The sequence below is a fragment of the Lepisosteus platostomus genome, chromosome 6 (genome assembly GCF_059453375.1).
Source record: "Lepisosteus platostomus isolate fLepPlt1 chromosome 6, fLepPlt1.hap1, whole genome shotgun sequence".
NCBI classification, from domain to species: domain Eukaryota; kingdom Metazoa; phylum Chordata; class Actinopteri; order Semionotiformes; family Lepisosteidae; genus Lepisosteus; species Lepisosteus platostomus.
The window spans coordinates 57,254,895-57,278,248 of record NC_142616.1 but is presented as its reverse complement, the minus strand read 5'-3'; the positions used below and the strand labels follow the sequence as shown (position 1 = coordinate 57,278,248).

At 40.2% G+C, this 23,354-nt stretch overlaps 2 protein-coding genes across 6 annotated transcripts in view; one reads left to right on the top strand and one right to left on the bottom strand.

The window, feature by feature from the left end:
- Positions 1-82: 82 nt before the first annotated feature.
- Positions 83-21,085, bottom strand: kbtbd12 (kelch repeat and BTB (POZ) domain containing 12). Of its 2 annotated transcripts, none has more exons than XM_088636524.1 (6): positions 21,003-21,085; positions 12,613-13,758; positions 11,658-11,928; positions 10,207-10,357; positions 4,906-5,103; positions 83-4,133 (listed from the first exon to the last, which is right to left on the bottom strand). In XM_088636524.1, exons 2-6 carry the CDS (start codon positions 13,665-13,667, stop codon positions 3,964-3,966), a joined length of 1,845 nt encoding a protein of 614 aa, XP_088492650.1. In that variant the 5' UTR covers positions 13,668-13,758; positions 21,003-21,085; the 3' UTR covers positions 83-3,963. The 2 variants fall into 2 exon arrangements, with proteins under 2 accessions (XP_088492650.1, XP_088492649.1); XM_088636523.1 differs by lacking the exon at positions 21,003-21,085 and adding an exon at positions 14,430-14,539.
- The window catches only part of mgll (monoglyceride lipase), a 54,712-nt gene continuing 50,765 nt past the window's right edge, over positions 19,408-23,354 (top strand). Inside the window, exons 1-3 of one of the 4 annotated variants that reach the window (XM_088636528.1) lie at positions 19,408-19,551; positions 20,135-20,228; positions 21,359-21,509. In XM_088636528.1, the coding sequence (XP_088492654.1) occupies positions 20,222-20,228; positions 21,359-21,509 (158 nt within the window). In that variant the 5' untranslated portion in view covers positions 19,408-19,551; positions 20,135-20,221. Of the gene's footprint in view, positions 19,552-19,620; positions 20,229-21,068; positions 21,510-23,354 lie in introns of those variants that run through there. The other 3 variants (XM_088636527.1, XM_088636526.1, XM_088636525.1) reach the window with 3 other exon arrangements.

Below are 23,354 nucleotides of genomic sequence, written 5' to 3'. Positions count from 1 at the left end.
ATACAGTTTTTAATTTTTTAATTAACTTTTGCTTCACGTGAGATAGCTCCAATATTAGAATAAGGTTATGGAATAGACAATGTTCCACAGTTCAGTTCAGTTTATTTGTTATATGCACAAGTGCAATGAAATGCTTATTTGCACGTCTGCTCCGATACACAGACATTAAGGAATCGCCAAAACAAACACAGAACAGCAGCAGCAAAAACAACAGCAAGTTAAATGACATGCAACTTTAAAAAGCCAGGTCAGCCAAGCAGTGCGAGAAGAGAAAAAAACACATCAGTGTGAGTAGTAATGTAGGTGTAGTAATCGAGATGAGTTTACTCGGTGATAGGGGTAGAGTTCATTAATCTGACAGCTTGCAGGAAGAAACTGTTTGAATGCTTGGTTTATTTTGTGTATGGCATAGCTCAAAAATTAACACTTTACTTTAGAAATGTATTTCAGAAATAACTTTCTTTCCAAAAATAATATTTTTTGTGTATTTTTTGTTATTTGCTTTGTGGAAGGGAACAAACAGTTTTGGTCCGCTTGAGACATTGCTACCATTATAATGACATTTTCCAGTAGTAAAGACAGATTTGTGTGGAGCATTATTTCACATGACAAATCTCAACCATAATGATTTTGTTCCGTATAAACAAATCCAGAAATAATTGAGCAGCATGGTGTCATAAGCATGGTGTCGTTATTTACTTAAAAATAATTGGATTGTCCAATTTTCCCTCTGGTACAGTATAAATGTCACCCTTCTGCATGAGATCCACAAAGCCCCCAAAAAATGTATGGTTGTTTCTATGCACACTCCATTTTTGGCCTAGTGTTTTGTCAACATTGTGTTCTGTGTCATTTTCCGGATGGCAGTGTTGTTTTATTTTCACCTAAACAATTCCTTTAGATACGGCTTCTTCAGTTTTCACAGATAATGAACAACGCGTGTGTGCCTGCCTTCTTTTACTTATGAGTTCCTTGGAAGGAGTTATTTGGCTGTTTTGGGAGAAGCACTGCAGTAACAGTATTGTCTATTGTGGAGTTCTAGGTAATCTGGACACCCTAGAATAGAAGAAATATTATACTCTTTCCACCCATCTTCTAACTGCTCCATCCAGGATTGTGGAGAAACCAGTCTATCCTGGCAAGCACTGGGAGCAAAGCAGGCTACTCACAGCCACAAGCACAAACACACCCACACCAGGGACCTTTTTCCCAGAAGCCAATAACCCTACCAGTATGTCTTCAGACTGTGGGAAGAAACCGGAGAAGCCGGAGGAAACCAACACAGAGAGGGAGAGAACAATACAATAAAAGATCCACACAAATAGGTCCACAATTGAACCCGGGACCTCAGTATTGTGAGGAAGCAATACCAACCACTGAGCCACTGTGCTGAACCAGTTGTCATCCTTTTTTCTTCTCAATTGGGCGAAACAATGAAAGAAACTCCTTTACCTGCAGAGAGTTATTCAAATGATACAAACACTACATTTTACATTGCCTTATGGTAGCTGGTCCTATAAATCTCCGACTTGAACGCTAGGTGGTGTGTTTGTAGCGTCAATGTAAAATGCCTTCTCTTTGTTAAACCAAAAATGTTTTGTCGTAAAACAAATGCTAGTACCGAGTTTCTCCAGATGGTGGCAGGTGTGCGCAAGGCAAAGAGGTGTTACTGTAAAACCAAAAATGCACAACAGAAAACACATGATCTGGAAATCACTGAAAAGAAAAAAATGGTCTCAAAGCAGTATTAATTACAGTCATATCCATCCATTTTCTAGCAGCTCTGTCCAGTCTGGATCTTATCCCTGCAGGCAATAGGCACAAGGCAGAATACACCCTGGAACTGTCGGCAGTCCATAACAGGGCACACAATCCCACCAGGACCAATTTTCAGGAAGCTAATTAACCTGTACCAGTATGTCTTTGGACTGTGGGAGGAAACTGGAGCACCCAGAGGATACCCACAAACAATGAGGAGATTGTACAACCTCCTCACACAGAAACTCCACACCCCCCCAGAACTGACCTCACAGCCCCATCTCTGAGGCAGCAATGTTAACCACAGTGCTGCCAAGTATTAATTAATATTTTTATGGAAAATCACTGTGAAATATTCTTTATAATCTGACCATTTTTTTTAAAAAGGTCTTATGAGAGCAAGTGAAGTGGGAAACTGAGGAATAGTTAAGAGATCTTCTCTAGTCTTGTGTCTCTGACAAAGAAGCAATTATGCAGAATACTGTGACCAATTTGTACTCACATAGGTACTGTACATTGCTTTGCATCTGGATTTTACATTAAGAAAAATGAGGTTCACAACTAGCTTTGAAGTTTTGTACTGGAGTACCATATCAAAGAAACAATGCTTATATTTAACAAGTTAACCTGAATAAAAACTCTCTTAGGATTTGCACAAAACACCTTACATTATCACATTAATTTTCTCCTGACGTGTTTCTTGGGTTTAAGTGTCCTGCACAAATATAATTAACATATTGTTAATTGGCCAAGATAAGGAAAGAAGTCTTAATATTTAATGGTTAAGATATTCAATACTTCAGGTGTTTTGTGCATTAAGGACCATGTGGAGTGGAATTTCCAATATATGAGCTTTCTACAATACTTGTAATAGAATTATACAACGGGATGAGTAATCCAATTACTGTATACTTCAGCGATAATTGGTATCACTTTGTAAAACCAACATACTGCTGGTATATTTCCTCCAAAGCAAAGTATAGAAAAAAGAACCTAAGCATTTTTTCTGCGAGTAACTACACAGCACATCTAAAATTGTCAGAGATGCCAGTCCATGCCTTGTCAGACACACAAACACACCAGGACCAATTTCCCAGAAGCCAATTAACTAACAGTACCAGTATGTCTTTGGACTGTGGGAAGAAATTGGAGCACCTGGATAAACCAATCCAAACATGGGGAGAACATACAAACTCCACACAGTTAGCACCGTGGTTCATATCTTCTCCTAAGAGCCCCAGGTCTGTGAGGCAAGAGAACATACATCTTACATCTAATTTCCCTGAATGTTATGAGAGCTCTAACATTAACAACCGTGAGATCTCCGGATTCTGGAATCTCAGTTTGGTGGATAGGCAGTGCTCCAGTCCTTTTGCAGATGAAATGACACAAAGCACAATTTAGAGCAATTTTCAAGTATGCTGAGATGTTTCTGACTTTTTTTTAATGGCAAGGTTGAATTCAAGATTGGCGGATGTGGACATTTCTTCATGTGTTTCCTAATCATGCATGGTAAATAAAAGTTAACAGACTTTTTGTGGCAGTGACATTTTTGCGGAAGAAAATGTTTGCCCTTCCCATGAAAAAACTGCAGCTTCAGTGTCTGGAAATTTAAATATGTAATGAGACCAGGGAGAGGAGAAATTTGTGACTGTCATATGTTTGAATTGTGGTCTGGGATAGAGGCTCCCTGGGTGGTTTAAATCACCAGGAAAACATAAAACATGTTAAATATTCCCCAGTTTAAGCACTTTGTAGCATTTCACACAGTTCAAGCATTATTTACTGCACCTATGCTAACAGAAAATATTGAAGCTGCAGTAAAGCTTTTGATTTGCACAGTTTCCATTCATTAGCAGCTATTACAGAACCCATTAACTTAATTTACCTTGCTTTAAAAAGCTATCACACTTCATTCATGCCACCTCTTCCCAATTAGCACAATATTGCATCATAACCCAAATCGCTAACAGCAGGACTCCGAGGACACGGCTTGGCTCTGTTCTCAATCTCAAACAGCACGGTGTTTTAATGTGAAATCTATGATACGGCCACAGAATTCAAGCCGGCGAATAAGGAGCGATCAAAAACGGCAAGCTAATTTCCCGTTCCGCTTTTCAGAACGCACTATGGAAATAAATCCAGCCTGTCCTGCATTGTCGGCCTCTGCCCGTCTTCTTTGACCCCTGTGAGTGGGGAGACCCCTCACTGCTCCAACAGGTCAGTAGGAGGTGGAATGAGGTCCCGGGGGTTCAGTTTGGCTACCAGACACACGTCATAGCTGTCGTGCATGAGGACACCATGGGCCACCACGTTCCACTGGTTGTCCCAGGGATCCAGCTCCAGGATGTCCTTGGTGATGACCTCATGGCGATCTGTCGGAACACACAGCCCCGTGTTATTGACAATGTACCAGCACACATGCCGGCAAGCCAAGGCAGGGCATAGCCATCAACACGCGGTCTTAAAAAAGAAAGAATGTTCCAAACCCAAAATGTTTCTTGCACTTTCTTTGCTGTGCAGATGTGACTGAAGCCAGTGTGATCTGACATGCTACTTGGGCCTTTTGGTGCTCAGGGATGAAAAATGGGGCTGAAGTTTTCCACCGATCCTGTGCATTTTACCCACACTGAAGCTCTGGAAAAGTTTTATTAGTGTGTCTTGTATTTTACACGGTCATTTCTCTAGTTTGTAGTTTTAGCTTTGTGTGGTTCGGATGTCTCTTACCTAAACTGTATTTTTTAGATAAGAGATAACTGACAAATTGCAAACACACAAATGACAAAACACGCTGTTCCTGTTTTACGGAAAAAAGAATAATTACTCTTACACTTCACACCACTTCTTTGTTTAAGTCATATGCCAGCCAGCAGAAAGCCATTCAGTGTATTAAAAATAATCCACAGTTAAGATGCATCTTAGACTGCCTCGTGCAGAACCTCTTAGAGTACATCTTCATTTGGAGAGAGGACTCCATTCTTGCAATGTGATTGAAGCTCATTTTCAGAACTAGTGAAACAAACATGCCTGACCGGTAGAAGACTCTGGGAGCAAGAGACATGAATAGACACAGGCAGGTCTTCCCGCGGTGTTTTATTCAGTCGTGTGAGAGAGGAAGCTGGCACGAGCAGGCCGAAAACGGCTTACCTGCCCCGTTGTAGGCTCCGCACACATACAGCTTGCCTTCTACCACGCCAGCATTGGTGGCATTGGTTCGCAGGGAGAGGAGGGGGGAGGGCAGCGGGGGACCTTCTCTCCAGAAGTCCCCATCGGGGTTGTAAATCTCCACGTTGTCAAGGCAACGCCGAGCCTGGCCGTGATCCGCCCCGAGACACCCAATACCGCCTAAAATAAGAGGCAACACCAACACCAACTGAGCTGCAGCCAGGTGAGGGGCTCCTGTTGCTGAGTGGGAGGTTACTGACCCAAGGACACTGGTCTGACACCGGCAGCTGGCGAATACAAGCTAATACTTGTTTCTAACTGTTGGGTAACAACTCAGGTCCTTTTTTTTCTACTTATATATAGCTTTCAACTGATTCCAATCCAAAGCAGGCTCTTCATTAATTTTTTTAGAAAAGCAGGCCTCAGCTGTCACAAAAAACAATTGCCCTCAAGTCCCTATAGCTCCAAATGGTCTTCTGGCAATGATTATATTCCATTGCTTTTTTTATACCTCTTTCTTAATGAGAATTGCTTGACAAGGACCTTCTGAAGGACACATTTGTCAGCAACGCATGTTAAAGTTAAACGTTTATTAAAAATGTTAACAGAACATTTGTGACTCTTTCTTCACTGTAATGTAGCTTCATATTCTATTTTGTATATGATATGCCTGTGTTATTTATGATTTTTCCTTCTGTTCTTATAACTTTCCGTCTTTCCGTTGTACTGCATCACTGTTATTTCAAGAGCAACACAAGAAATTCCTAACAACCCAAAGCGCTGGTTTGACTTAGATATTATATACAGTATATAAAGGTATACTCCAGCCTGCAATGACCTTGATTTCCACTAGGAGAGCTCTCACATTTGCAAGCCAAAGAAAAGGGACTTTGGAGTAAGATCAGCCAGCTGTTGAGCAGGCCGATAAGATGAAAGGCAAGGCTCTGCTGGACCATATCTTGAGACTGGATAACATTTCAGTGAATTTCATGTACTTCATAGCCTTCAGACTACTTTGCTTATTATTTATTTTGTCAATAATCTCAACAATAAGCAGAAGGCACCCTAAGTATGCATGACGTAGGTAATCTAGCTGACAAAACACAGTCTTGGACTTTATATCACCTATTTTCTGTGTTGGATTGTGGAGGGCTTTACTGACACATCGTTTTACTGATTTTACAGTTTTATTGGCAAATCTTTGGTGTTTTCATAATATACTGCACCTCAGATAAATTAATAAATATAATTTAAGGTTTTTCTAAAATATCAATTAATAGCAGCATGTTTTCATACATCTTTAAAGCAAATGCCAAGAGGAGAAACTAACATAGAGCATACTTGGAATCATTTCACAATTGTTCCTTCAGCACTATAATTCCCAGTCTTTTTTAGTCCCCCTTTCCAACTGTAGCAGGAGCTACTGTAATTTCAACATATTTTTTATCTTCATTTATTTTACTAGGAGTTTTCCTTCCCAGCTCGGAAGAATGAACAGTTCTTCAAAATCGTTATGCAAGTGACCTACTTCCCAGATTATTATGTAAATTACAGATTATTATGTAAAAAACTATTTTGCACTCATACCGTGGAATTATTTTAATACCGTCGTCATCTCAATGTGGCACCTACAGTAATTCTTTGGAATTGTTGCCTTCTTGTGCGTTTGTTTCTCATCTTCAAATTTTAACATAAATCTATTTTTATATTTTTAAGAAGCAAATCTGAACAAAGTTTTTTATTACACATAAAGAGGACTGTGCTTCTAAAAGATTAATACTGACTAATATATACTGACATGCAGATTTGTAAACAAAGAAAATAATTTGATCAACAGGAGCAACATTTACATAGCCCCTTCCAATATAAGGAACTCAAGGCTTCTCACCTTAAAAATCTATTGTTGACTAATATAGTATACCTATATGTTAATAGCAAAAATGCACATTGATCTATAGAGAAAAGTTCAGTTCTTTTTTATTGTTACTCTAAAATCATAAACACTTTAAGGTTGTTCTTTTTATGGTTTACCAAATACAACTGATTCAAAACGAGATTTGCCCCCTTAAATCTCTTTGAAACATTTTGTCAGTGTTGTGGTATTTGGAATTTTCCTAAAATTGTTCTAAAAAAATGTTATGAGATCAGTACTCGCGTTATGACGGCAGCAAATCAAAAACTGCTTTGGAAACAGAATTGTCTTTTTTTTCCTTCAATGCATTCTGTTGGCTTAGCACTGACCTTGGTGAGTAGAATACAAAACAGATGTTTACCCTGGATTTTCAAAACAGAACCTTGTAATAACCGGCTACTAATTAAATTGAACACTTTAGAAAGTATGAAGTTATTCTTTCATAGTTATTTTTATATTATTCAAAAATATATATTTTATTGAGTGCTTTTCTGCTATGGTTGTTATAGTTGTATATAATTACACACAAACAATACAGTATAACTTGTTTTGTAAGCATATTCCTTCTCTAAATCTTTCAATTTGTTATATACGGGGAGGCATTACAAATGCAATAAATATGATTACAGTAGGTCTGATACTCATTTATTGCCTTTTTCATGCTCCTCAGTTAAATGCTAAAATAGACTGGCACTGCACTGCTGATTGAGGGATGCTCTTTCTTGGCAGGCGTGTTTATGTCTAGCTATTTGATCGTTAGACAGGATTTCAGCATAAACTCACTTCCTAAGAAACATTCTTCTTTTCACTAGAGAATAATGTTGATTTGATTAATCTAATTAGTTTGATTATTCTTTCACTCTAATGCAAACAGTTCTTTTCAGTCCTCTGTCAAGTCTGTACACTGGAAATGAACTTCTTTCCTTTTGGCTTATACATTTGACCCAATTGCTGTACACTTGAAGCAGGGACAGAACTTTGTGTTCATGTGGGAGTTCTTTCAGTACTAGGGTGGGCAGTCGTAACCAAGTTCTCCCCAACTAGTACCCCTGTAGTCTGTTTTATTCCAAGATTGTCTGAATTGGTCCAGTATTTTCCCTACACAATAATGTATCAGATACTCCAGTATAATGTGCCTGTAAGACCTTCATTTTCAGGCTGTACTGTAGTTTAAATTTCAGTACCTCAAACACTAGGTCCTCTGTTTCCTGCACAAAACCCGAGACAAAAAAAATGTCTGCTACCATGGACTGTATGCAGGAAACCGTTTCTGCATGTCACAATTCAGCTATTCAGTTCTAAAGAAAGAAGTAAACAAACTGTTGTAGAGATCAAATAAAATAAAATTTCTTTGATACTAGGAATACATAATACGGGTGGGTTCTGGCCTCTTTTAACAGTTTACATAGCAATCACTCAAACCTTTACCCTGTAGCATACAAGACTAAAAAATAACTGTTACAATGCCTCAATCCAAAACCTTTCATTTAATTCTGTCAAGCCATATTTAGCAGACATATATTTTTTGTTTTTATGGTTGTTTTGTAAATAAATAAATACAAAAAAAATAAGGCAATAATGGATTCACATTCACATGGGGGAAGAGGATATTTGGAGTTTTATGTTCTTGTTATGAGGGCTTCACCAAAGCAAACAAAATCTGAAATGGAGCATCTGGAGGGTTTTTTTTATAGAAAGGGGATTTCTGAAAATCAGGTCATGAAGTAAATATGAGAATTCTAACTAAACTTTATACTTTGATACTGTGCCAGATTGGAAACGTGTAAAGCAGATATCAAAGGGCATATACAGTTGTGAGAAAAAGTTTGAAATCATCTATTTTCTTGGATTAATTGCTCCTGAAGTGTGATCTGATCTTCATTGTCTGTCATAATAATAGATAAACACAATCTAATCAAATTACACACAAACAATTGTACCTTTTCATGTCTATATAGATCGCATTGCTTGAACATTCACTGTCTATACTAGAAAAATTATGCACACCTACAGTAGAATAATTACCTCTATTAAGGTGATAACTGGAATCAGGAGTTCCAATCAATGAGTTTGATGAGGTGTTTGAGGTGCCTGCCCTACAAAAATCCCACAAAGGTTGGTTACCAACCTGCTGTTCATAACACAGATCTGTTGAAGTAAAACATGCCCTGATCAAAAGAAGTTTCAAAGGTACCAGGAAGAGGAGTTATTGATGCTCATAAGGCTGGAAAGGCTGGAAAAAAGAATTTTTAAAAATCCACTGCCAGGCAGATAGTCTGCAAAGAAAAGAAATTCAGTATCATTGCTATTTTCCCTAGGAGTGGTTGTCCAACAGAAATTACTGCAACAGTAAGACGTACAATGTTCAAGGAGGTGACAAAGAACCCCACACTAATAGCTAAGGATCTGCAGGTACTGTATGTCTTGTGCTGGCTAATGTTCATGGGTCTGCAACAAGAGGAACAAGAGTGGTGAGCGTGGGAGGATACCACAGAGGAAACCATTGTTCTCCAAAAAAACACACTGCCGCTGTCTCAAGATTCCAATGACCACTTGAATGTTCCACAATGTTACTAGCACAATGTTAGGCAATGTTATATTTGGAGGAAACAAAACACTGCATACCAATACAAAAACCTCATCCCAAACATGAAGCAAGGTGGTTTGGGGTTTCTTTGCTGCCTCAGGGCCCAAACGGCTTGCAATCATTGAGGGACCCATGAATTCCAAATTGTATCAGCAAATTCTACAGGTGAATGTCAAGGTATCTGTCTGGGATCTGAAGCTCAGTAGAAGTTGAGTCATACAACATGACAATGATCGTAATCGCAGGAGTAAATCTAATGATCGAAGGGCTTAAATAAAGGACATTTTGCATTTTGGAACAGCCAAGTCAAAGTCCTAACCTTAACTCAAATGAGATGCTGTGGCATGACCTGTAGCAATCTTCACGCAAGACATCCAAAAAATATCAATGAACTGAAACAGTTCTGTAAAGAGAACCAATATAGAGCAATGATCAGCAGCTACAGGAAACATTTGGTTTAGGAGCTTTAGGAGCATTTAATGCAGGGATATAGACGAGTTCAAAGGGTTCACACAACTTTTTCTCACAACTGTATTTACAGTATATATATATATCACTGTTTTTAAAATTGTACAGTATACATTCACAATCTGGCACTACAAAGACATGGGACCTGGAAAATTACATAAGGTAAGCTTTGTCACAAAAACAGACTGACAAGATGTTACGGAAAATTTAAGCTTTGAGCCAACACGTTTAAAAATCATAGTGGCCACTATGCGCCAAGCTTTTAAAATCAGTACAAGCTTTATTTCAAGGTGGGCTTGGAAGACTTCTCTCTCACCCAGGACGTAGATTTCCCCGTTGACCGCGGCTGTGCTGCAGCGGTACTTGGAGTACGTCATGGAGGCCCGCTCCGTCCACTTGTCCTTGACGGGGTCGAACTCAAACAAGCGATGGCTCAGTCGGTCCGGCTCATCGTCTGGACGATCTGTCTGCAGGAAACGACAGGTTGCTAAAGAACTGGGATTTATAAATTGACTTCATTACTCTGGTCTCCTCCTCACTGATAGCTGGTGTGTGGGGAGCGTACTGGTGATCTTTGGCTGCCGTCACATCACCCAGTTGGGGCTCCACACTGGTGGTGGTGGAGGGGAGTCCCCATTACCTGTAAAGCGCTTTGAGTGGAGTGTCGAGAAAAGTGCTATATAAGTGTAAGGAATTATTATTATTATTATTATTATTAATATTATTATTATTATTATTAATATTATTAGAGGGACACAAAGAACATAATCTAAAGCCATAAATGACTTGCTTGATGCAGACAACATTTAATATGATCAGTTTACACTGTCCTAAAACTGACACACCTCTCTCGCTGCCCAGTCTTGCTGTGACTGGTCTCTGTCTCGTACAGTATTTTTACTGTAAGAATCCAGGCATTTATTAACAATGACAAAATCTGACCAAAGAGTATTATTTTTTTTTTTGCCTCTGCATATCCCCCAGACAACAAGAAACTCAGTTCTTTGAGTGTTTTTGAGGTGTATCATGTTGCTTCCTCGACTCTTATGTAACAGTCTTTGTTTGCTTGTATCTCAACCTGGGAAAAGAAGAAACTTTGCAGAGCCTAGCATAAACACAAATGAGAAAGCCCTCCAGTACAGCTTCCTTGTTTAGATTTGCTGCCTCCACAAGGAAACCACTTCAAGACTCCCTTTTAAATTCAAGGATTTTTTTAAGCTGTAAGATTCTGCACTGTGCATAATTAAGCACTTCCTTAGAAACTGTTTTGAGCAATGCTGTTTACATGGCCCTGACATCTGAACATCAGAATGTCTATGGGAGGAGGCCATTATGCTCCGAGTTCTCAGCTGGTTCTATTTTTGTCGCATGAACTGTACAGTTCACACTATGAACAAACCCTAACCCCTGGTCTTACTGGAAACTTCTCCCAGTTGCTAATCAAATCTAGAGTGGCTGTCTTTGGGAAGTGCATGGATACTGGAGTATCTGATACGCTCCCACCTCCACAAACATACAGAGGCCACAAAACCTCTACATGGGCCAGCTGTCAAAAGCCAGAACAGACTTCAGAACCCGGGAACAGTGAGGCTGCAGTGATACAGGTCATGCTGCCTATTAAACTGTGTTATAGTCACAATGTTAGGAAACTAGCCCTAACCTGCCTGGATTCTACTACAGTGAGGAACCAGACAAAACTACCAAAAGCGAAAAACTCAGCACAAACTGGCCACATGCAAGCACAGAGTGAGTTTATTCATACTGTACCTGTGGAGTCCACCCTCCCAGTACGTACAGCTTGTTTTTGAGGGTGACAGCAGCATGACACGCCAGTGGAATGGGCAGTGGAGGAGAGCTTCTCCACTGGGTGCCTTCCATGGAGAATTTCTGCACACAGTTTGTGACCACGTACTGGTTCTTCAGCTTCATCTGACCCCCGAGGAGGTATAAATTATTCTCCAGTGTGCCCAAGGCATACATCTCCCGATACTCTGCAGAGCACAGCTTCTCCCAGCAGCCTCGTGATTTAATGTGGTACCTGTGTCATGGATACAGGCAGACAAAAAGCAATCAAGATTGAAAGTGTAACATTTAGAGAAGGATTCTCTAGATCAGTTGTTTGCAGTCTATCAGTTTACAATTTGGATGTTGTATGTGTTATATATTACAATTAAACTATTTTCCTTTCTGAATCGTAGAGTGGGAGTTAAAGCAATTAAAAATGCATTCATTTCAAATTGGCCCCAATAACACATCTTAATCCATAGTGGCTCTCTGGCTGGTTTCCCAGTTGTACTGTTAAAGCTAGATAATGAGATTCTTGAATGAACGAGATTCTAAGAATCAGGGAAGCAGGACAATCAGACATAAAGACCTTTACTGTATATTCTTAATTCCTGGATAAAGCTACAGTACACAGTACAAATATCCAAGGAGAACAACAAATCATCTCATATTTTAAGTTTATTCCTCAAACGTTTGACAAGATTTCAGTCAGACCAGTGGTGTTGCAATATATTTAGGAAGCATTAACCATTTATTTTATCTGAGATGTGTCTTTGAAGAACAACAATACAGTACCATTACTGTACTATTACTTTGTCAAGAAATATGTAACATCCTGTTCTTGTCAGGCTTTTTTCTATCAATCACTCACACATTCTTAGTCACACAAAGTCCACCGGTTGCAGGAAACAGCCGTGCAGCTGAGGAATTTACAGACCTGCAGATTTCCACATTTCTGCTCTTCTGCCTCGATAGTCTGAGAGCCCCAGCCTCTCCGGCAACCACAACATCATTGTTCTCCATCACTACTCCCGCGCAGACAGAGCCCAGTGCTTCCCCGTACCGGGGGGAATTCATGAAGTAGGTTCGCTTGGTGGTGGGAGCATAACAGAAACTGAAATCGGCGTAACTCCCATGCCTGGATTTAATTCCCAGCCCGTTGTTCCCAATGCAGAGCAAGAGGTCTGTTGTTTCCATTCCGTAACGCAGGTGGAGAGACCGAGGCAGCCCGGCCTTCTGCGTGAACTCTAGAGCTTCGGTGATCATGCTGTAGCACTGCGAGTTGCACAGGAGGGCCGTGTTTCTCTTCAGGGCCTCTCGGAGGAAGTCGGGGCTCACCAGGACCAGCCTCACTTGCTTCAAGAGCTCCAGGGCATGCTCCGCACGCGGGTTTCTGTCGTAGTTGACCCAGCGGAGAACCACATCGAGGACGCTCTCCTCCCGGGAAACATTCAGGTCGTCGGAGCTTATCAGGGCCAGCAGCTGGTGGGAGTCCACCTCCAAGATCTCCTCGTGCAAGCAGACCTCGGCGAAGTGCTGGTACAAGTACTTCTTCGCCCTCTCTGCCAGATCCTCGGCCCCGAGGAGCTTGGCATAGTGGTACACGCCCACACAATTGGAGGCGTCCATGTGGTCCACCATGTATTTTTGGCAGCTTTTGAAGACATCCTCCATTTGGAGTAAAAAAGCCGCGGTGGACACAGACTGGACATTAGCATTGGAGAGCAGCAGCTCCGAGCTGTACATGTAACTCAGGATGACAGACAGGCTGTCTGGTGTGGCATCCTGAAGAATCACCTCCCTCTTACTGCACTCCTGCAACCCGCAGGTGAACATGACCTTGAAATAGGGGCTGAATGCCGAGAGGACGAGGCGATGGCATGGGAAACTCACCCCTTCTGCCACCAAAACCACGTCAGTCAGTTCATGCATCTCCTTCATCTTGTTGATGTGGCCCAGCAGTGCGAGGCTGTGTTTAACCCTGCAATCCATCACAGTATACAAGGGACAAGGGCTTAATTTGTAAGGAGCCGCGCTTACGAAGAAAATGCACCTCACAAGGACAGCTTTCACTACCTGAAAGCTAGAGAAAGAAAAAAAACGGCATGTGTCAATTCAAATGAAAAGTTGTACATTTATCATTTTCTAGAGACAGCAACCACGACTTCAGCTAGTCTGCAGCTTCCTCTCAGTGATTTAAAAACTGATGCTAGGTGCATTTCTGAACTTTTGTCATGTACTGTAATACTTTCAATGGAAATTAACATATCAAACTGTTCTCAGACCTGATCTCAGCAATACTGCTCATTTGATCATAAAGGGAGGTCAACAGCTATCTACTATGTTGTCAAACAGTACAAAACGAAATTGATTTTATGAAAATTAATTTCTTTTCAGGGCTCTGGCATAATCGATTTTAACCCAACATTTCAACTTTCCTGATTAAAAATGGCTTAGCCTTTTCGGTTTTATTTTTCTTTTACAGAACGGGAAAAGCACAGGAAAACAGACCGATATAAACGAGATGTAATGTTTAAAAAACACGGTGCCCTTACTTAAGATGGCCCCGTTTCCCAAGGTGAGCTTTTTAACGCACTGTTTATAAAGAACCACTACATGAGCCGCAACATGCACGCGTTGCTGTCTATAATTAGCAGTACTGTACCGTACCCAAAATGTTAAAATAGATTTTTTGTTTTTAGCTAACCCGAAGCGAACATTTCCCCCCTGGCAAATTATAACACACTGACTTACTCGAGAAAGCATTAGGGCTATTACTGTTTTCACACTAGCAAGATAGCTGAACTTGGCCAAGTAACCACGCTCACTTGCCTGCAGTGAAGTTTAAAATAGATTACAGCTACAACACATGACAAACAACTAGTGGGCCAACAACACCACCAACTACTCTATGTCCGACGTCGATCGTAAATATTATTGTTGTTGTTATTTAACAAATGGGATTTTAAAACCCATTTCCAAAAATATTTATTTCCACAGATGTTTTAAAACGTCGAAAAACAAGATATCGCGAAAGTTGCGTGTAGCTTGTTTCTATGCTTTTTTGGCAGCTCAAAACTTCACACCATAGAATGGTTAAAATCGCAATCTTTGCTAGTATTTGATAGACTCTTTTTATACAATTGTTGTGATGGTGATGAGGTTCATGTTGTTAATGATGCTTTTTATTTTTAATTAACAGCATCTGTAGCTGAAGTAACGAACCAACAGTATTAATCAGCTTTTGTGTTGTTACTAAGTGATATGCGGGTATTTTGCTCAGCTTTAATTAAAATAAACACTGAATTATACATTACTTCTTCACCTTCAATCCAATTCGGTTGACAGAAGCGGTAGCATATTTTTCTCGCTTGCCTTGCCCTCGATTTCCATATTTCTAAAGAGAAAATTAAAATGTCTATTTACCAACAAAATTAATTTCCATAATTTGCCTTACACTGTAAGCTTTCCTGGCGTTGTACTAGTCTGTACTTTCCAATATCGAGTGAATTTAAATGTTTAATGTTGTGGCCGGATTTTCTCGGTACAAGATAGTCTTTCCACTGCGAATGGTTATTATATAATGGAGTTCCGGTACTATCGTAACCGGTGGGCGTTTAACAAAGTAGTTAAAATTGTTGAAATGAATACAGGTATCTAGTAAGATGTGATCTTGCTAGTATACGGCGGTAAAAAAATGAGAAAAACTATAATCCACGTCCCACAAGTTTTAAAGAAAAATGAAAAAACAGAACACACATTTATAATGTTGTCAAGATAATGTGAGGCAAGATAAATCCATCCAGGATCCTAATTGAGAATTTTCGTTAGTAACTGCAATTAACGTGTCTCAGGTAATAATAAGTGATGCTCTTCAAAGGGCTTTTTTCCATTAACACTAAGCACAAGATTTTTGTTTATACATCAGGAAATGGTACAGACTTAATTGGCTCCATTTGAAAGAGCAGTCATTAATTCAGTGCTGAGCTCCAGCAGGTATTCATTAACTTGCTCCATTTTCTTAAGCCAGCACTTAACAAAACAGTATTTTAGAAAGAAAAGTTCATTGATAGGGCTGACATAATATATTTTTGTTAACATCCATACTGCAAAATCAAATGTTATTTCATCTGTTTTTGAAGCTGGACTGGAAGCTGAGACTAGCTAGTCACTCTACTTATTACTTATTTTTTAAGACAGTGTTAGCTTACAACAATGCACATTTCCGATGTTTGCGGTACCTTTTCATTTTGAAAATGCAGACATTTCTTTTTTCCTGCTGTGTAATTCCCAGGGAGTGGAAAGTATAACCGAGCAAGAATGTTTGTCTTTGATGGACCCTACAGTTTGTTGAAAATCACTGAGCTGAGAGGCTGTTGCATTGTTAGTTACTGTAACACAACATCCCTTTTTAAGCCTGCCACTTCCTCAGGATATAATTAAAAACAGCTCAGCACAGGAATGATATTGTGGTCACAGTCTAACCACAGGGAAAAAAAAAACTTTTTCACAGCCCTGCCCTCCTTGGGGGTGCATTTTAGGAGGCTGCAGGCTCAGGACTGATGAGGATAAGGTTGATATAACTAATCATTTTCCTTAAAAATTAGCTTTGTCATAACATTGAGCACACTGCATAGTCCAGTAGAGCACTATGGGCAAGTCAGTGCTATGCTGTACCTACATTATGGATGGACTTTGTGATTGTCCATTATTGTATAATGATTAAAGAGAATAGTGTGAAGACCTGTAACAATAATTGATCATAATTCCTTCCTTTTTAAAAATCCCTTTCACCCCTCAACACTTTAGGAACTGGAGGGGAATTACTTATCCATCACTGAAGTTTAACACCAAACTGCCAGCAGTTATATTCCAGCACCCACAATACACAGCAGATTAGGTGGAGATTTGAAGTTTTACTTCACCACCACCATAATAATAATTATTTTTGTTGTTGTTATTTTGTTTATTATTGTGGTAATTATTATAATTATTATCTCACCACACATCAGCTACAGTATCAATGCGGAGGAGAACAGAGCGAGGATCACCTCTGTTTTACATCTCATCCAACAGTCAGCACCTTTTTTATAGTGTGTCCCCATCACTTTACTGGGGCTTTAGGACTCACACAGACCACAGGGTGAGTGCCCCCATACTGGTCCCACTAACATATCGTCCAGCAGCAAATAGTAGAATGAAGAGGAGACATTAGGGAGACCAGAGTGTGGAAGCCAGGGGTGAAATTGAGCCATGGCATCAAGATTAACACCCCCTACCCTATGCACAGTGCTGTGGGATCTTTAATGGCAGAGTGAGAAATATCATTTATTTATTTATTTATTTATTTATTAATTTATTTTAACTACTCACTTAAAGGATGTCAGATCTTGTATCAATGATTCCTGATGGTGTTCCCAGAGGAGCACAATGACTCTGGCTCTTGGCTGAGTTCTTCCAGTCTTTAATCCCTAGCTAATTAATTTCAGTTTGCTATTTCTGTCACATTTGACAACTTCGTTTCTGCTCTTAATAGGTCAAATGGGATTTGTAATTGGTATCAACCCTGTAGAAATTTCTGAGTTTCAGAACTAGCCTCATTTGCCTGCAATGTAAATAATTTGACCTCTGCAGGAGGGAAAAAAAATAAAAGAAGTTTATTTCTGCCACCAGTGTCTGTTCATAATCATTTGATCAACTACTATAAAGTTATAATTCAGAAATAATTCCAGACAGGTTGAGGAGAGGTTGTGTAAAGATGTGCTGAAGTTACTAAAAGTAATGCCCTTGAAGTTGGGTATTTTTGATACTCAGGACTGACCAAAGAAACAAGTTAAATAACTGTCTAGAAACCATGCAGGTCAATTAAATCATCAAATAGTTTTGGAGAGTTAGAGCGCAGCTGGAAAGTGCCCACACAGTGTTTCTGTAGGACCAGGGGTTGGAAACCACTGTCCTAAAGCACAAAGCCACATACTGGGACATTAGTTTGAAATTCATGTCCATGTTATAGCCAGCAGCCATATCACCGTGCAACTCACAACCAGCAACCCACTGAAACATAGCAGGTGTGAGCCTGGCAAGTACCTGGATGGGAAACACCTCCTGGGAAAACTAGGTTGCTGCTGGAAGAGGTGATAGTATAACCAGTAGGGGGCACTCACCAAGAGGTCTGTGTGGGTCCCAATGCCCCAGTATAGTGACGGGGACACTATGCTGCAAAAATGATGCTGCCCTTCGGAAGAATTGTAAAACCGAGGTCCTGACTCTCTGTGGTCATTAAAAATTCCAGGGTGTTTCTCGAAAAATGTAGGGGTGTATCCCCAGCATTCAGGCCAAATTCCCCCCTGGACCAATTACGGCCTCCAAATAATCCCCATCTGTGAATTGGCTTCATCACTCTGTCCTCCTCCACACCGATAGCTGATGTGTGGTGAGTGGACTGGTGGTGCGCTCCAGGCGGGCCGGGATTGGCCATCCATCGTTACAGACAGAGGAGCAGAGAGTTAGGAGGACAGAAGGACAGGTGGAGGGGGTCCCCATTACACTACCTCTTTAATTGAAGTGTCCAGAAAGTGCTGTAAAGTGTAAGGATTATTTCTGTTCATATTTGTCACATGCACAAGAGCAATGAGATATTATAATAAAAATGCTTATAAGAAATGCTTACTTATACTATTGTTTATGTGCAGAGGAATAAGCACTGATCCACATACTGCACTGGCTGCAGTCCAGCTTTGCTTCACTTTATCGGATCTGACAAGATCGCACTTAAAGGTATCAACTCAGAGGTGAACCTTTTCCTATCCTTTCCTGCCTAGAATGTTCAATCAGAATTCAGAAATAGTGTAAGGTGTCTTATTCAGCTGCACGTCTGGGATGTGAAGCTAAAGGGAGGAGATGGGCAGAGAATTCCAGAGGCGAATACAACCTGATCGGGGTTTCTACAGTAGGTGAAAGATTGGCGGCGGAGATCACTGTTAGGTATCTTTATTGCTTCGAGACTTCCTTATATTGCACAACGCTTTACGATAAAGACTACCTTTTGTAGAAGAGAGGCTTAGGACTCGAGATAAGGTCACTGGATGCTCAGCCTTACTGCAAAACTAGTAGGACGGCATTTCTTTGAACATTGTTTCCATTGTAAATGAAGCAACAAGGCTGTAAGCTGCAGTAAGACTCTGGCGCTACTTAAACTGGTTCAAAAACCTGGCATCTACTGTACAACATACCTGACCTTTTCACTTTATGAAAAATATCTAATAAAAAAAACAATTTGCTTTGTTTCCCTGCTGATATAGTACACTAAAACAACGTGGGTTTAATTTCCATTCTGGCAAACGGTTTAGCACTCTGAATATAAAATATAAAATTGTGCATTTTACCGGGGGGCTATTCTACGTCAGTATTTGGATGTGTTTCCGGAAAACCGTTTTTGTTGTTTTTTATTAGAGATTCCAAACACACAGTGAAATAGTGATTGTTTAAAAAAATTAAGCGATTTTTTTATTATTTGGTGTCGCTGAGAAAGAAATGTGCTAGTGTATCAGTGTCACGGGTAACCTTACATTCTCTCTATACGGCATACTGTACAGTGCCAACACAAGGGTCTGTGGTCAGCGCCAGGGGGCATGATCGTCTTGAATTATCTAATACTTGTAGTCTGTCATGGATGATTCGTCATATTAACCTCTACATTGACACGTAAGAAAGGGGAACAACATCCCTTTGTGTTATAAACTTCACTCAGAAACCGGTGTACCACCGTCCAGCTGCACCAAGCATTCGAGACGACAGCTAAGGAATATAAAACGTCCCTGTTAAGACTCATTTCGAACACCTGCTTACAGTATATGATTTTCATCACTTCACCAAGGTAACGCCGCTGACTAAAGCGGTTGGAGCTTCGTCGGGATGTCCTATTATTGTCTTATGAAGTGAAAAATTTAATTATCTGAGAACGCCGAGGCACGTTTTCACTGGTGTGCTGTAGTTCCTTGTCCTTTTGAAGAGGTGTTCGGTGATTACATGCGTGGCTTTTGTAACGCTCGCCTTGAAAACTTTTCAAGGTCTGCGTTACTTTAGTATGGAAATGTGTCATCATTGGCTGCTGACGGCTTTCTCTCCGCCTTTGCAGGCTACGCGAACGTGTCGGGAGTATTCAGATTCTTACCAGCGCGCTCTCATAGCACAATACTACAGACGTGTATGGAGCTTGTAGGTGATACAGTACTGCTGGTACTGCTTACAGCGCTTCATCCACGTACTCAACAGCCCTGTCTTCATTTACACAAATACATATTTGCCTCTATGCTTCAGAAAATTCAGAAAGATCTGAGGACAACAGTGCCGTTTCCAGGGTCATAGTGGAAGATGCTCTGGGGTCCACGAAGTTCATCCATAATAAAGAGTGCTGTCGCTGTTGAAGAAGCTGCTATTGTTTTTTTTTTTCCGTAAAGGGTATGTATTTTTAAAGTTGCGCTGAAGACGCTTTGAATTCCTGGAGGAACCCGGCTTGGTTTTGTCATCTGCAACCACAACATCAAATGTGCCGTGAGTAATTCTTGGTTAATAACGCGCTAGGGCATGCTGTATTGCTTAAAATGTGAAATAGTGGACCGTCACGTGTTTATCATCCGTAAATCTCTTACATAACAAAATATATGGTTTAGGTGCACTGTGATAAACTGAAACACATTTCTTAACATTGCGATCAATGTATCACTTTTTCAGGCAACACGTGTACTACCTTAATGCCAGTGATGGTTCAGGTTACGAGAGAAGAGTCCCGTGTTTCCCTGTTTGAATCGTGAAGACTATACCTTGAATGTGGCATATGCCGACAGGTGTAATCTGTAATCTAATATCTCGCTGCTCAGCTATTCTGTATCATGTACTGTACAGCAGCTAAACAGTATTAAGTCTGTGTGCTCTGAAGCAAGAACTGTGGTGCCCTGGCTTATAAAGATATTGTAAATCGTGTCGTTAAATATAAACACAAACTATAACTATAAAGTCAGACGAAACCTGTTTTTTTAAACGGCATCTTGCATGTTTCAAAACGAAAAGTGGAAATCAAGAAGCGTGTATTTGCAGTTCAAGTTGTGTGTTCATACTTTTAAGACAGGTTTCCGTTTGGCTAATGACAAGATCCGTGACTTAACAAAACACACAGCAATGTACACATTCAACAACTCCGCACTGATAAAACTACACATAAATATAAATTACGCTGAATATTAAACCGAGTACTCGATACTATAGTTATTTGTGATTCTAAATATAGAGATGTTTTTTTTGTGTGTGTGCTCTTTATTTTACTATTACCTGTTCTTGTGTTGCGATAGTGAAAGAGTTCGCTTGTCTTTTCTCTGCAAGTCAATGTCATTGCTAGAAGGACAGACCTCGCCGACCGCGTCGGAGGGAGGGAAGTGCTGAACAGGCTTATGACTTGTGTCGTTAGTAACCGCTTGAGGCGAAATAGCGGACATAACCCAGTTGCGTGACATTGCAGTTTACAACTGAAACGTTGCATGCTTGACTTCAAATTTCCGCTGGCAGCTTTTTTGGGGGAATTTAAGTAATTACAGATATGAATGGTTTAGTCATTTGTTTGTTCTTCGCGGTTTTCTCCTATATGTATAGCAGTAACTTGCTGGACGTGTTGCGTGTTTATGTTGTAGATCTTCTTCTTGGTAGTCCCTATACAATGCCTGAGGCAGGATCCGAGAGGATCAGTCCCCAGGGAGTCCCATACAAAGACCTGCCTCATATCATCAATGCAGACGGACAGTACTTATTCTGTAGGTACTGGAAACCAGAACATCAGCCCAGGCAAGTACACACATTTAACTACTATAAATTAATATTACATAATTATGTATATATTGGGTATTACTGCATTAAATATAGTATACTGTTGTTTTTTCGCCAGATTATAGTCTGCAAATATGAGTGAATGCGTGTGTATGCCCTGAGATGGACTGACACCAGTCCAGGGTGTAGTTCGGCAGGGAGCCCTGTGCCTACCGGTTTAGGCACCGGCACAGCGAGACTTTCTCAAATCAAGCGTTCAGTAGAAATGGATGGAAGATTACATGTTTTCCAAAAGCTTGAAAAGGTTAAGTTGACAAACCAGGGGTTTCGTAGGTTGAAGTTTCCTTCGGAAGCGTTTGCTGCTTTACAGTACATCCAGGATTTGTTTCAAACAAAGCGCTTATTTTCGTCCAGCTCTTTGGGACGCTGCATACAGTACATTACAGTCTCCACTCCACCCTCACTCACACAAACACTGCAATATATATATATATCTATATTTTAAACAAATGAAGAACATTAAAATGTGGTGCTGTAGTGCAGTATTTTTTAACAGATCACAAACTACCGAGGGAAAAAACACCCTGAAATGGTGAAAAGTAAGAAGTAGATGTTTGAAACCTTCAGTGTCAGTGTCAGTGTTTTTTAAACCAAAACAAAGGGAATTCAGTCTGAAACTGCTGCCTTTGATCAAGGGTGATTTCTAATTGTAATATTTTTTCTCCTTCAGACAAGGTGAGAGAACACTAGTTCACTTGCTTTATACAGTGTGTAGCTCACAACATACAGTAGTCATGGGGTTGGCATTTTATTCAAAGCAACCTAGACAGACTAGTGTATTATTAGCTATAAAGCAGCAACTGCTGCCTCACAGTCTCCAACAATAGGAACGTGGTTTTCCAATTTATCTGAAGGACAGGTTTTACTCAGCATAACCCACAAGGAGTCTGGGCCAGAGCCTGACCTTGAATCAGGAAATTCTTTTACTGTAACCACTGGATCATGTAGCTTTTAGTTCACAGCACTTCTGCAGGTAGATACAGGGCTGTGCCTGCCTACATGCAGTGAATTTGACCTATACTTAGCTCACCTTTCTTTGATCAATGAGACTCCCTCACAAGAACAGGTCAGCAGAAATGCTTCAGAGGCTGATTTACTGGTAAGCAAAGCACCTGTGAAGAACACTATCCAGTCAGCAGTTCAGTAGCCCTCAGCCATCCAAGACAAAGCTCAGTTGAAAAATCCATCCCATTTGAACTATATTTCTGTCAGCAGTTCTGGGATAGAAATCTAATGTGACTCAAGAAATCCATCCCAAACCCAGTACTGGAAGAAAGAGAATCACTGCAAACTGTAACCACGGTAACGGAGGGATCTCCATTGTAGACACCCTGTCATGGAAGAATTTATTGTGAACTGAGATGCAGGCGATTATGAAATCGCAGTCTTGTGCAGCAGATGAGATTTCTGGTTTGAAAACAATCTCATGGTGTGTTGTTCCACCACTTTTAACCCTTTTATCTTTGAAGCTGGCTAAAAAAGTAATCATTCCCAACTGGGTGGATCTTTTGAAAAAATACTGTTTATGTGTCAAAAATCCTTTGTGTGTGCATTCTTTATTGTCAGCCTGTGGTCAATGTGTTGAGCATTAAAACTGATTTACATATTGGAAGGTGCTTTACAGTGTGTTTGTCAGTTAAGATGAAAATGAATTCATTAAACAACGACAAATGGGAGCAGAATAAAGTTCACCGCGAGGGAGCTCTGCTTAAAGAAAGAACTGTTTCTGAACAGAAGGTTCGTGTTAAATATCTGCAGTTCCAGTTAGTTTGTGGCTGATGCATTTATAAGTAGGAGGAAGTT

Excerpts from the sequence above, each read along its gene's own strand:
- kbtbd12 (XM_088636524.1), bottom strand. The coding sequence starts at position 13,667 with ATGGATTGCAGGGTTAAACACAGCCTCGCACTGCTGGGCCACATCAAC. Across the intron at positions 10,358-11,657 it reads TGGGAGGGTGGACTCCACAG|ACAGATCGTCCAGACGATGA; the intron begins GTACAGTATGAA and ends CGTTTCCTGCAG. Across the intron at positions 5,104-10,206 it reads CGGGGAAATCTACGTCCTGG|GCGGTATTGGGTGTCTCGGG; the intron begins GTGAGAGAGAAG and ends CTCTTATTTTAG.